The following is a 14,532-nucleotide window of genomic DNA, read 5'->3' on the forward strand; positions in this document are numbered from 1 at the left end:
AGGGAGAAAGAGGGGGGGGGGGAGAGAGAGAGAGAGAGAGAGAGAGAGAGAGAGAGAGAGAGAGAGAGAAAGCGCAGTGGCAGATAATAGAATCCTTCATGCTTTAAAACAGTTTGAACATTTCCCTTTCCTAAAGGGATAGTGAGAGAGAGGAAAAATTAAAACAATTTGAAACAAAAGAGGTTTTTTTTAAACAAAATAATGGCTTCATGTAAATAATTTTGCCTCCATTTCCCTGGATGTCTTGTATTCCTTGGATGCTCGAACGATCAACATCATAGAGCACTTTATTTTATTAAACATGGTTGTTTTTATTCTGTTTTTAGTGTTTTATATTTGGTACATGGTGCCCTTGACTGTGAGCCGCCCTGAGCCCGTCCGCAGGGAGGGCGGGATAGAAATTTAATAATAAATAAATAAATGTCCTTGCATTTCACAGGTAGGGATGAGCGTGAACCAGGAAAAATCAGCTTAGTTCATGGCATGCCCCATCTACGAACCATAGAGTCCACCCTCCAAAGCAGCCATTTTCTCAAGGAGAATCGTCTGTGGTCTCCTTGAGAGCAATTAATCTATTAACACAATGGGAGTTCTTCTAGTGTCCTGGCCCCACTGCTGGGACTCCTGATGGCACCTGGTGTTTTTGGCCACCGTGTGACAGAGTGGTGGACTGGATGGGCCATTGGCCTGATCCAACATTGGCTTCTCTTGTTTTCTTATGTTCCTAGTTGTAATAGCAGGAGATCTCTAGGTGCCATCTTCAGATTGGCAACCCTATCTGGGAATCAACACTCCCCTTCTCTGTGCATGGCCTTATATGCTCTCTGTTGGAGCTCCTCCTCCTGAACTGCGATTGGTGCCTGTTTTCCCTCCATTTTCTCCCAAGCCAATCACAAAGCTTGGAAGGTGCCTAGGAAAAGTAGGCTTATGGCAAAATTGACACAAGGCTTTCAGGCCTTTGTGAAAGAGAGGCCTCCTTGAGGCCTACAGGCCACTTCAGGTTGCCAGGTCTCTCTTAGCAACCAGAGGGGGATGGGGAGTGGACTTACCAGGAGCAGCAGGGAGGCCCATCCAATGTGCAGTGACATATCTACATCACCAGCCACATGACCCAGAAGTGACGCTGGGGTAGGAAAGGAGTTTGTAAGCCACTCTGAGACTCCAAGTGAAGGGCGGGGTATAAATCCAATCTCTTCTCTTCTTCATCATCTTCTTGCTCCTCGTGGCCCAACTGAGGGCTACTGGGAGCAGGGGGCGGGGCTTGTTGCATGTACCCGCCCCCTGGGCTCCTTACTGCCGGAGCTCCACTCCTGTGCCCTCCCACAGGAAATGACCCCTGTATACCTTCCCCCCACTCCCCCTGTGACCCCTGCTCCATGCCCAGCAGATGGCAAAAGAACCTCCAGGATCTCCGGCCAAACCGGTGATCAGCGTTTCCCTGGGCGTGTAAGAAACGGACACAAGAACTAAGCTCTGATGAAGACCCTTCCTGCCCTCCCTCTCATGACCTGCCTGAGTTCACACAATCAGCATTGCTGTCAGATGGCCATCGAGCCTCTGCTTGACAACCTCCAAAGAAGGCTTCCCTTTTCTGTTTAGTGTAGTGGTTAAGTGCGTGGAGATCTGTTCCCCTGGAGAAAATGACTGCTGTGGAGCATGGAATCTATTACGTTCTACCCTGCTGAGGTCCCTCACCTCCCCAAACCCCGCCCTCCCCAGGCTCCACCCCCAAAATCTCCAGGTATTTCCCCACTGAGCCCTGGCAAACCTATCCTGTTCTCAACGCCTGCATTCCATACCTTCTGATGCTAAAGCTTTAGACAGCCTGTATCGGGACAAATCAGTCTCTGTTCCATTTATTCTCTGCCCTCTTCTTGATTATGTCACATCCAGGGATGTTAGGATTGCCTGTACTGCATAATTTTTTCTAACCCGTGGACACCTTTGAGAGCCAGTTTGGTGTAGTGGTCAGAGGTCATTTCAGGGGGGAACGCGGGGGAACACAGTTCCGCCGGGTGAGGTGCAGGGGGCGGGGCACATGATGAAGCCCCGCCCCCTGCTTCTGGCCGCCCCGCTTCCAGCCCTCATTCAGCCAGGAGGAGGCAGGAGAAGAGGGAGGGTAAGTTGCTTCCTCCTCGCCTCTCCCCACCCCTGCCTGCCTGGGGCCAGGGAGGGCCTTGGCAGGGCTTCCTCGCACTTCCGCTGACCTTGCAGGTCCACCGCCGGGCCCCTGATGTCAGGGGGTGTGGCATATGCTAATGAGTTATGCTAATGAGTTCCCCTAGCTCTTTTTCTACAAAATGACCCCTGGTAGTGGTTAAGTGCGCGGACTCTAATCTGGGAGAACCGGGTTGGATTCCCCACTCCTCCACTTGCACCTGGCTGGATGACCTTGGGCAAGCCGTAGTTCTGATAAGAGTTGTTCTTGGAAAAGAGCAGTTTCTGTCAAGAGCTCTCTCAGCCCCACCTACCTCACAGGGTGTCTGTTGTGGGGAGGGGAAGGGAAAGGAGTTTGTAAGCCACTCTGAGACACCTTTGGGTAGTGAAGGGTGAGGTATAAATCCAATCTCTTCTTCTTCTTCTTGGAATTCTGACACAGAGTGGGGAGCGCAGTCACCATAGGGTTGCTAGGTCTTGCCTGGTCGCCAGCGGGAGGGGTCCCTCTTGGTGCTGTGGAGTTCTTGGCACATGTGACATCACCCGGAAGTGATATCACCATGCAGGGCACGTAGCAGGGGGACACTCTAGCACAGGGGTGTCAAACATGCTACCCGGGGGGGGGGGGGGGATCAGGCCCCCGGAGGGCTTCCATAAGGCCCACGGTGGAACTGGCCATTTCTTGCTTCCGGTTCTGCTGCATCATAGCTCTCTTTACCAGACTCTCTCAGTCGCTCATCCATTCCATGTTTTAACCTGGGTCCTAGACTCAGAACTCTGAGCATGAGATTTCTGTGGTGAATGTCAATAAATCAAAAGGAGGCTTGCAGCTTACAGAGCTAATGTTTTAAGCATGTTTTTATTTTAAGTAAAAAAAATAAAACCTTGTGTTTGTGTCCTTTATAAAGTTTATATCGCCACTACCTGGCATTACATTGTATGACACACATGGCCCGGCCCGACAAGGTCTCATTTATGTCAGATCAGGCCCTCATAACAAATGAGCTTGACACCCCTGCTCTAGCATTTGAGGAAAAACTCTATGGTAACCATTGAGTCTTTCTCAAAGGCTAGAACGTGCCCCCTGCAATGTGCACCGGGCATGTTGGCACAGATGGGGCACATTGAGGGCGGGGTTCCCCCATCGGCTGCCTGGGTGGTGGCATATCGGGGACCCCCGAAAGTAGGTAAACCCCCACCCCTTTGGGGGGAATTTCAACCCTAAGTCAGAAAATGGCTGCCCTGGTATGGAGAAGATTACAGCTTCTTTGCCTCTAAGTGATAATCACTATTCTCAATACATTTTCTATTCAAAATGGCTTCCATTTATTGAAGCAACTTTTATAAACAAAAAGGTACCCTTTCAGACGATCCCGCAAAGATATCTTGAGATTATATCGTTCCTATAATGTCATGTTACGTTATATTCTAACGTTATTGTTTAATTCTTTGTGATTATTGCTGAAATGATGGTGACCGTGACCGCGGCTATGAGATGCATTCATTCACATTTTCAATTTTGATGTTCCTAATTGAATATTGTTAATAAGGTTGTTATTTTTTAGTCTATTTTTTATTTTATTGTTACTTAAAAGTGAAATTAAAATGATTATTAGAAAACAAAACAAAATGGCTGCCGTGGGAGACGAAGCCAGCCATAAAACGGCTGTCGCAACTTACCTTCAGCCACACAGCGAAGATCCTTGTCCTGGGGAGACAGGTGCCACCGAACCAACATTTTTAGAAATCTGGCCCATCAGAAGAATTGCTAGGAAAAACCCCAACTGGCTCCTCCCACTTTCTAAAAAAACTCTTGGTAAGTTGTCGAAGGCTTTCATGGCTGGAGTTCATTAGCTGTTGTAGATTTCCTGGGCTGTCTGGCCATGGTCTTGGCACTGTAGGACCCGACGTTTCGCCAGTAGCTGTGACTAGCATCCTCAGAGGTATAACACAGGTGGAGTACTCTCTGTGTCAAGGTGAGAAGAAAAATGGTAGGCAGGTGATTTATCTACTCAGGAAGGTGGGGTAGGGCTGAGTCATTATCTTGTAGGAGTCCCCCAGGCTGTGAACATGCTAATGGAGGAGCTTTCCTGAGGAGGTTCTTTTGTATATGGATTGTTTCCTGGGGAGGTTTCCTGTTTCCTGAGGAGGTTCTTTTGTTGCATGTGGATTGGTCGTTGAAATCCTAATCTTATCTGTAGTGCTATTGTCAGATGTAGAGCCTTGTGTGTTTTTCAGGACAGGAAACCATGCCCTTGACACAGAGAGTACTCCATCTGTGTTATACCTCTAAGGATGCCAGTCACAGCCAGGGTTTATTTTGCACCCTAGGGAAGGATCCATTCTGGCACCCCTCGTGCACCACCCCCTCCCCCCATGCATCGCCCCCCCATGCTGGCTAGGGCTGCCGCCCTCCCTCGGGTGCTGCTGCTGCCACCGGCCAGAGGATTTCCGCACCGACTGACCCACTTTGCCCAGCTTCTGCCTCGCCCAGCGCCTTGCCCAGCTCCTGCTGGCGGAGCCTCCCACAGGCTGGCAGGTCGCACGAATGTGCCACGCTGGGTAGGGGGGCTTTTGGCGGGGGGGCGGGTGTATTTTGGTGCCCCTAAGGGCCAGCCCACTCTAGGCGAACGCCTAGTTCGCCTAGTGAGCGAGCCGTCCCTGGTCACAGCTACTGGCGAAACGTCAGGTCCTACAATGCCAAGACCACAGCCATACAGCCTGGGAAATCTACAAGAGCTAACCAGGAAAGATGTTGACAGTGGGTGCCTTAATGCATGCATGTGTGTCAGAAAGAAGGCGCCTGTTTTAAAAAAGTTATGAAAAATTGCGTTTTGCTGAAAGTTATTTTTTAAAAAAAGACAAACATGCATTGGTAAAATATTGTGTGGGGATGGAATGGATGAACTTAGCATTTTATTCTGGTCTCACATACATGGCACAACATACAAAGCCAGCACAAAAGACACACAAATCCTCCTTCCCCATGCTTCCTCCAAAGAATTTCTATCGAGTGTACGACATCATTCACAAATTGATTACTGAGTTACAACAGGTTTTGCCAAACATGAATAGCCCCTCTTCCAGGGCAATCATTGTTGCTGTTCGCTACTTTTGACAAACATTATTATTTTACAGGTTTCATACAGTACAGTATATTCGTAACAGGTTTCAAGATATTCACATCGAGAACCAAATACTTTCTAAAACAGCCGTTTTCTCCCCCCATTCATCTCCGAAAAGAATGATCACGTGGATTTCTCTCCCATCTGGTTCCCGGATGGGTTCACAACTGGACTTGGCAAGACAAACTTTTCAAAAGATTTCGTTTAAAAAGGATCCTATTTACAATTTGCCCAGTGTAAAAAGAACTACTCGTCCCCTTCCCTCCCCGTCCACTGTCATTTCATCAATAGGAAAACTCTCTCTTGGGCTACTAATAGTAGTTGTGGGAGAAGTTACCCACTGAGTGGCAAAATGGCAGATTGTCTCAACCCTACATTTCATTTTTTCTTAAAAAAAACACTCGCACACAAAGAAAAGCAAGGCATACTCCTGATGCAAGGGTGATGTGCCTCCTAAAGAACTACTGGGTGAAGCCGATGATTAAACTAAGTAACGGGATGTTGTACAGGCCAGAGATCATTCCAACTTTCCACCTTCTGGGAATACATACTGCATGGACTTGTCTACCATAGGTTCCCTATGAGCTGCCAAGATTAGGGGGAAGGGTTTTACATCACCATTAATCCGCGTTGGATGCTAGGCTTGTGAGACTTTGCCACTGCTATGTGAGAACTTGGAATGCACTCAACACGTCAAGGGAGAACATTGGTGAGGGTAATCAATTTGATGTTCAGGGATGCTTGTCCGCATGTGGAACCCTGGGACATAGTTTGAAACTACTGGGCAAGGCAAATATAACACTGTGATTATTGGAAGCCAATCCCAATGAATTAAGCCCCATAGACAATTCAGTATTTGACTCTGAAGACAAATTTCAGTTCAACATGAGTAAGACTATTTTGATTGGGGTTTTTTTCCCGATTGGATGCATTTTCCTGTTGGAATTTAGGATTCCTGCACTCTGGGTATTACTCAGTTACCTCAATGTTCTCACTCAATGGACTTCTCATGAATGAACTAATGGCTTTCTTCCAAAGAGCCTCAAAGCCATTGAGTCTCGCTCTTGATTACTTGGTGCTTTGATGCGCCTTTAGGGCTGTGATTATATTCATTTTAATGGGATGACCCTGGAATCAAGCCGTTTAATGATCTGAAGCCAGGGCAGATATTGGCTACCAAACGTTTAAGCGAAACGAAAGAGGTTCAAATCCTTTATATACACAAGTTGCATTTCTTTCTTTTTTACATTGTGCATTTTCATTTTTTTTAAAAAGCATGTCATGAAAATGCCTTAGAGCGTCTATAAACACCATGATATCAAACACATTGTTCAAAAACCTGGATAAAGTACTGACACAAAAACCTGAAAGACTCCGACTGGAATTCTTCCAGTGATATTTCTTGCATATTTTCACATCCCAATCTTCACTCGTCATGTTCAGACCAAGTTACAGCTCTGGTAAAAACCCTACGCCAACCTCCAGAGGTCTTTTGCTAGATTCATCGTTTCATTGCCTAACGCTCAGCGGGTCTATCCTTTCTCTGCGGTTCCTTAGGCTTTGGAGTTCCCTGGCTCTGATCTACCACTCAGTCATGCTAAAAGGCTTGGCTTCCAGCCTGGTGAGTCCCAGTGAAATCCACGGGGGCGGTCCTCTGATCCCGAATATTGTACCATCATCACTTTTCGCAGGGCTCAATATAACCTGCCAGAGATGGTGGTGTCATAAAGACATCAACACGGTCACTATTAACGCAGCCATTCTTTGGCACAAAGCCCCAAACACTTGAGCTTTACTGGGCAGTGGAATCAGCTCGTCCACTTCTCGGATACGTCAGTAGGGCAATTGGAGCAGTAAGACTTGCTAGTGGAAGTCGCACCTTATCCTTCCCAACCGTTTAACAGACATTGGTCGTTCTGTCCTCTAAACAGAAATTTCAGACATATTCGCAGAGCAAAGGGTGAACCCGTGACTCTTTTACAACATGAAACTCTTATCTTAATCTTCCCATGTGAGCTCCAGCTCCACCACAGTTAATTTGGGATGACTTCCTTAGAGACATGCCTGGGAAGTATCATGCCAGACAAAGCCTTTGCAGGAAGGCTCCCATGATCTGGTTACTAGATCTTTGCTAGCTCGCGTCTGCAGGATCATCCAGGAAAACCCACATTTTACCGTTTTGCTTTCCGCTTGCATTCCTTCCATGGACTTGCTTAAAAACACTCATGTAGAGGTGAATGCTCTCCTGGGGGGGTATCCTAGGCACTACTGGAATGAAGGATTCCATCAAGTATCCACCTATGCTGGAGAGGAGAGGGAACTTTCCATCTGCGGTTGTGCTAATCTGACAGCTTCGAAAATGCTTTCGCATGTAAACATTTGAATACGTTTCACGGGTTTCCGATGGGGGGTGTTTATAGTTTTATGTGTTGATTGGCTTTATGTGGGCCCACACGACTCATGACCAGCCAAGTTGAGCACAACACCACCAACTCTTCTGTATCTGTTGTCTGCCACAGATGGCCAAAAAGTTATGACTCAAATCGGCAAGTCCTAGGTTAGATCTGGCCAATCCTAAATTATGACGAACGGACCTCATATGACACAACTGTTCCCCTAATCTGGCAAAAAAGCTTTGATCATATGACGCATGCATGTTGGACACCCGAATGAAGAATACATGTGAGATTGCCCCGCCCACCCGCAACACAATTGGCCGATGACAAAAATGCCATGAAGCTAAGTGAATCCCTATGGTGAAACAGCTCATGTACATGTGGCATTAGCATGAGGTATAAAGCTATCTGTGGGCCTGATTCTGCTAAAACTTGACCCAATGATAGCGGTAAGTTTTTGCAGGTTCAGTACTTGGTATTTATATTATTATTTTTTTATTATTTTTTATTTTCCCCCTTAGTGTAATAAAACAAATAGAAACGTACAGTAAACAACTTTCATTTTGGCATTGAAAGCCATTTCGAAACATACCAAGGATTATACTTGGTTTAACCTTGGTTAGAAATGTCCGATGTGTCATCATGTTTGGGCCCTACCCCCAATATATATACATATATATTCTAAAAAAAATCATAGACTATACTAAAAGCACAAATCTTAACCTTCTTGTAAAATTTACACTTGCTTACAGCATTGTCAAAGCCCTTTGAGAAACAAAATGAGTTCTCTTGGAGATGCCCGTAGAGTTTCTTTTCCCCCTAACACTTCTGTTTCCGGTAATGGCATCTCTCTCCCTTTCGAATGGAAAACATTTATTCCATGGGTTACAAAATAAATTGGCCCTAGGGAGTGATATGCTAGGCAATGTATTGGGGGGTGGGGAATGGTGTGACTCTTCAGATATCTAACTTTTGGGGGAAAAATAAAAGGTGGCTGAATTTTTAGGGGAGAAGGTTTGTCACAAGCTGAAACATCCCACCCCCAAACCCGTTCATTCAGCTTTAGTTTAGGCTTTACAAAACACAGATGTTTCTTGGTCTAGCAACATATATCAATGAGGTTATCATTGTCAGCGGTGACAGCAGGCTTTCGTAATAATAAAATAAGAATTCTTAATCAGGTTACAGCATTTTGTGTCTCTACCGCTGGGTCAACTCCAGCAGAATACGAACCTCTGAAGAAACGATGTCAAGTTCTTATAGCTTGCAAAACAAGAAAAAACCTTAACTGAATGAGAAGAAATGTTGTTACCTTCTGTTCCGAAAATTCAATTCAGTCTCAGCAACAAAAAAGTGGTGTTTTGTTTCTTTTCGTCACAAGCCTGTGATTACACACATTGCAAAGAAAGAAAACTGAACCTTGCCTACAGGATTTTCGTCAGAAAGTTCCGTCCGACTTCTTGCGGGGGGGGGGGGCTTAGCCGTCGCACAGCGCGTGCCATTTGGCAATCTGTCTCCTAGGGTACTCGCAGATTTCCTTCCAGTGTTCTCCGGCCGTTCCTTCTGCGGAAGCCCCCAAGGTTAAGCGGCCAACGACTTCGTTCCGGGAGCCCCTATCTGAATCCAAAACCAAGAACTCAATGCTGATCTCTTCGAGGCCTTCGCAAGGAATGTCGAAGACAAAAAGTTCGTTGAACACCGCATTGGGGGTACACTTCTTGACGTGGGTTTTCTTTTTGGAGATCCTTTTCTTGGCGTGATAGAGGTTCACTTTGACGTAGGGGTCTGCAAAGACAAGTGACATCCAACCAGTATTTTATACAGTAGGAACTTGTGTGGATTATTGGCTTAAAAGCAATACAAGAAGCTTGGGAGCCGGTAAGCAGAGACACGAAGCACTGTAAACTCCCATGTCACCAGTTCTAGTCTCACCTTGGCCAAAAACTCAATAGATTTCTTTACATAAGCCATTTTCCTTCTGTTCCCCATTTGTACTAAGAATATAACAGGCCTACCCTTAAAGTGCTGCTGAAAAGATTGCTTTTTTTGCCGTCGAGTCACAGCTGACTTATGGCTAGGGATGGGTACGAACCACTTGGAGGTATGTGGCAGTTCGTAGCTAGAGCAGAAAGCAGGAGTTTAAAGGGACTCTGAGTCCCATTAAACCCCTGTTTTCTCTTCCCTGCAAAAGAAGAAGAAGAAGAAGAAGAAGAAGAAGAGATTGGATTTATATCCCGCTCTTCACTACCCAAAGGTGTCTCAGAGCATTTTACAAACTCCTTTCCCTTCCCCTCCCCACAACAGACACCCTGTGAGGTAGGTGGGGCTGAGCGAGCTCTGACAGAAACTGCTCTTTTTCAAGGACAGCTCTTATCAGAACTATGGCTTGCCCAAGGTCATCCAGCAGGTGCAAGTGGAAGAGAGGAAAATCAAATCCAGTTCTCCCAGATTAGAGTCCACACACTTAACCACTACACCAAACTGGCAAAAAGCCATAAAAACAATGCCTCCTCACTGCTCAGCTGTTTTTCTGGACATCTTGTGCAGTCCCTTTAAAGTTTAAAGGGACTACACAACACAACGCGAAACAGCTGAGTGGCGGGGGGCAAGCTGCTTCCCCTTGCACAGCTGTTTTTGAGGCTTTCTGCAAACCCCATTTAAAGGGACTGCAGTCCCTTTCGACCGTGTTTATGGGGCCACAAACCAGTTCCGTCTGCAAATGAGTTTCCTGGTTTGGTTTGTGGTTTGGCTTGTGGTTCAGCCACAAACCATGAACCAACATGAACCACATTTTTCCAGTCCATGCCCCTCCATGCTTATGGCACCCCCCATAGGGTTTTCAAGACAAGAGATGTTCAGAGATGGTTTGCCATTACCTGCCTCCACATCACATCCTACATATATACATAAATGTGATCAAGTTGCATCTGACTTATCGTGACACCAGCAAGGGGCTTTCAAAGCAAATGAGAAGCAGAGGCGGTTTGTCATTGCCTTCCCCTGCTAAGTCTTCCTTGGTGGTCTCCCATCCAAATACCAACCCTGCGTAGCTAATAAAATCCAATGAGATCAAGCCATATGAATTTTAGTAGATATTTACTACTTGTGTATCTGTATGTGTTTTCCATGCCTGCCCAGCTAATCTGGCAGTGACTTCTTGCAGTCATCTCTTGAATATATTCTGCTGACTGCACAATGCAAAAATCAGGTAACACAATGTATCCAATACCAGGCATTTAGATATGGACCCCATTGCATAAGCAAAAAAAAGGGGGGGGAGAAACTCCAGGTAATTCAAAGTAAATTCACATGATGATTGTGTTTGTGTTGATGTTCACTGTGTACCTTAATCTCTTTTAAAGAAGAGTTGGATTTATACCCTTCCCTTCCCTTGGAGTCTCAAAGAGGCTTACAATCTCCTTCCCTTCCTCTCCCCACAACAGACATCCTGTGAGGTAAGTGGGGCTGAGAGAGCTCTTTTGAGGACTGCTCTTGAGAGAACAGCTCTGAGAGAACCTGTGACTGACCCAAGGTCATCCAGCTGGCTGAATGTGGAGAAGTGGGGAATCAAAACTGGTTCTGCAGACAAGAGTCCACTCTAACCACTACATCAAACTGAAGAGGGCTCTAAGACTTGGGCATAGACAGTCTCAGGAAATGTACTGAGCTCAATCTCTCAACTTGAGTACATCAGGCTTGTACTTGAAGTCACAAGTTTTTGACAGAGTCAACTGTGAATCTCAGTAACAATATGGTGTTTTAAAATTACCTGATAATCCCGAAACATCAGCTTTGGGTAGGTGCCTGGCTTTTAAAACAACCACGGTGAGAGTATTCGTTGTTGACTGGTAACAGAGAGAAATCAGCAACTCTCCACGCCCGGAAGACTTCTGGAGAACGAGAAGGATCAATAATAACATTTAGTACAGTTCTGAAGCATTCCGGTTAACCTTGACTCTGGTGATATATTCTGATCCAAATATACTAATCGGTATGTCAAATTCTATGGTCACTTAAAAGCTGTAGGAAGTTGCAGTTATGGTAAGACTATTTAAGATATTGGCATCTGAGCAGTCCTTTCCTCCTTGCTCAACACACAAGGTCCCAATCTACAGAAAGTGACCCACACTTGTGGTAATATTTATTTTTATTTATTTATCATTCAATTTATAGTCCGCCTTCCCTGCCAAGCGGGCTCAGGGCGGCTAACAACAAGGCACACATGCCGATATATAAAACAAGATAAAAAAACACAATTACAATATATAAAAAAGAAAGTGCTTCAAGATAGTTACAAATGATGATCTTCCACTTAGAGATGGTATCCGGAGGATACTTAGTCAGATCTTAAACTCAGTGGGGTCCGCACGCCATAGTGCCACAGTTTGATTGTCACGGGCCATTCCAATACCCCGCTGTTTCCAAGTTCGTTGTTGTTGGTGGTAGTGGTGGCTCCTACTCAAAAACCTGGCAGAAGAGCTCCGTCTTGCAGGCCCTGCGGAACTGTGCAAGGTCCCGCAGGGCCCTGATCTCCTCCGGGAGCTCGGTCCACCAGGTAGGAGCCGCCACCGAAAAGGCTTTGGCCCTAGTAACAGCCAGCCTGGCCTCCTTGGGGTATTTGCAATACTACTTGTTATTAGTACTCTTCATGACACTTCTATTTCATTGAAACCAATGGACTTTTGCTATTTGGGACCAGCGTGCTCCATTGCTGTCAATGGGTTTGGGTCATGACGGTTTCCCTAGACTTCTAACCAGGGGTCATGTCTTAGAAAAAGAGGTTCAGGGGCTCATTTTCATAACTCATTTGCATATGCCACACCCCCTGACAATGGGCAGACATGTTTAGAATGCCCTTTTTTCCCTTCCCCGGATGGGGAAGGGAAAGAAAGGCATTTAAATTTCCCCCCCACTTCCCCTTGCTTCTCCGCAAGAGTGGAGAGGCTCAGGGGGAAAAAGGGAGGCATGTCTGCCTGCCTGCATTTCCCTTCCCCAGGCAAACCAACGCCTGGGCTTGTTACTCCCGGAACGCCGTTCCGGGTCGTTCCACCTCAAAATGACCCCTGCTTCTAACCTAAGGATGATGAGACATCATAGCAAATCTGGAGGATTTTATAACACGGATAAATCAAGTCACAAGGGATGGATTCCTCCAAGGTATTTTGAGCAGTGCCTGCCGCCCTTCTATCAAGCTCACTCAAATGCCTTTGGTGTTTTGTTCCATCCATTTTCAGCACCAGGTCAGTCAACTCTATGAAGCTGTCTCACCCTGAGCCACTTCTGGGTTTATCTAGTCTGACTGCCAATAGCTCAAAAAAGGCCCAGAGAGAGGCTTACTCCCACATTGCCACCTGAAATCCTTTGAAGGCTGCTGTCGCACACGCTCAATAGTCCACTTTCAATCCACTCCCAGTGCACTTTCCAACTGGATTTTTACTGTGTGAACTGGCCAAGTCTAGTTGGAAAGTGCACTGGAAGTAGACTGAAAGTGGATTATTTAGTGTGAGTGACCGCGGCCCAAGTGGAGATACCAGGGACTGAACTTGGGGACTTCTGTACTCAGAGCACGTGGTCTGCTGCAGAGCTGCAGCTCCTTCCATGGTACCGAGCAGTGGTCCACCCACTTTGTCCACTAAGATGACACCACATTTCCAGAAGAGACAAACCATATCCAGGGGTCATTTCCTGCAGAAGCGCACATTAGCAGAGCTCCGGCAGTAAGAAGCCCAGGGGGCAGGCACATGCAGCAAGCCCCGCTCCCTGCTCCAGGCAACCCTCAGTCGGGCCACGAGGAGCAAGAAGCTGCCAGGAAAGTTGCAGAGCACCCCCACCCACCCAGCCCGCCTTCAGGTACAAGCTCTCCCTCCTCTGTGAGGGCAGATCTGTGTGTTCCCCTTCCCCTCCATAGCTAGCAATCCAAAACAGTCCAGTGGCACCTTCAACACCAAGTTTTATTCAGGTACAAGCTCTCCCTCCTCTGCGAGGGCAGATCTGCACGTTCCCCCCCCCCATAGCTAGCAATCCAAAACAGTCCAGTGGCACCTTCAACACCAAGTTTTATTCAGGTACAAGCTCTCCCTCCTTTGTGAAAGGGCGGACCTGCCTTCCCCCCCCCCCCCAAATAGCTAGCAATCCAAAACAGTCCAGTGGAGCCTGAGTGGTGAATGTTGCCTTCTGAATGTTGCCGGTGATGTTAAGGGTGTGTGGCATATGCAAATAAGTTATGCTAATGAGTTATGCTAATGAGCTCCTGCACCTCTTTTTCTACAAAATGACTCCTGCATATGACCAACTATAAGAAATGTTAACTCTACGAGAAGACATAAGGGAAATACTTGGTGGACCTTGGTGAAGGGTTTGGGGACAGAAGGGACCTCATGAGGGTATAATGTCACAGAGTCCGTCCTCCAAAGCTTTCATTGTCTTTATGGAAACTAATCTCTGTCTCCTGATGAGCAATTTTTAATGCTTGCCATCTAACACCCGGAACTTTAATTGCTCCCTTTGTCAAAGAAGCAGAAGCAGCAGGAGGAGGAGGAGGAGGAGGAGGAGAGTTGGATTTATACCCTGCTGTTCGCTCAGAGTCCCTCCCCATAACAGACTCCCAGTGAGGTAGGTGGGACTGGGAGAGCTCTCAGAGAACTGCTGGCTGCATGTGGAGGTGTGGGGAATCAAGAGAGGTTCTCCAGATTAGAGTCTGCCACTCTTAACCACTCCACCAAACTGGCTCTTGAAGAATTTTTAAACTATAGAAAACTGTCTGGGAAACAGAAGAGCAAGAAAGCAGAGCATTTCCTGAACTGACATGACCGCCCTCCTTATGGAGGTCCAGGGTTTTTTTTGTAGAAAAAGCC

General features: G+C 46.6%; 1 protein-coding gene across 1 annotated transcript in view; it reads right to left on the bottom strand.

Annotated features, from left to right (window-relative positions):
• Nucleotides 1-9,155: 9,155 nt before the first annotated feature.
• SYT4 (synaptotagmin 4) overlaps nt 9,156-14,532 on the bottom strand; it is a 26,068-nt gene continuing 20,691 nt past the window's right edge. The window contains exons 3-4 of the mRNA XM_015413064.1: nt 11,448-11,568; nt 9,156-9,463 (exon numbers count right to left, since the gene is read on the bottom strand). Of these exons, the coding sequence (XP_015268550.1) occupies nt 9,156-9,463; nt 11,448-11,568 (429 nt within the window). The remainder of the gene's footprint in view (nt 9,464-11,447; nt 11,569-14,532) is intronic.

The sequence above is a fragment of the Gekko japonicus genome, unplaced genomic scaffold (genome assembly GCF_001447785.1).
Source record: "Gekko japonicus isolate JY-2015 unplaced genomic scaffold, Gekko_japonicus_V1.1 scaffold2701, whole genome shotgun sequence".
Classification (NCBI taxonomy): Eukaryota; Metazoa; Chordata; class Lepidosauria; order Squamata; family Gekkonidae; genus Gekko; species Gekko japonicus.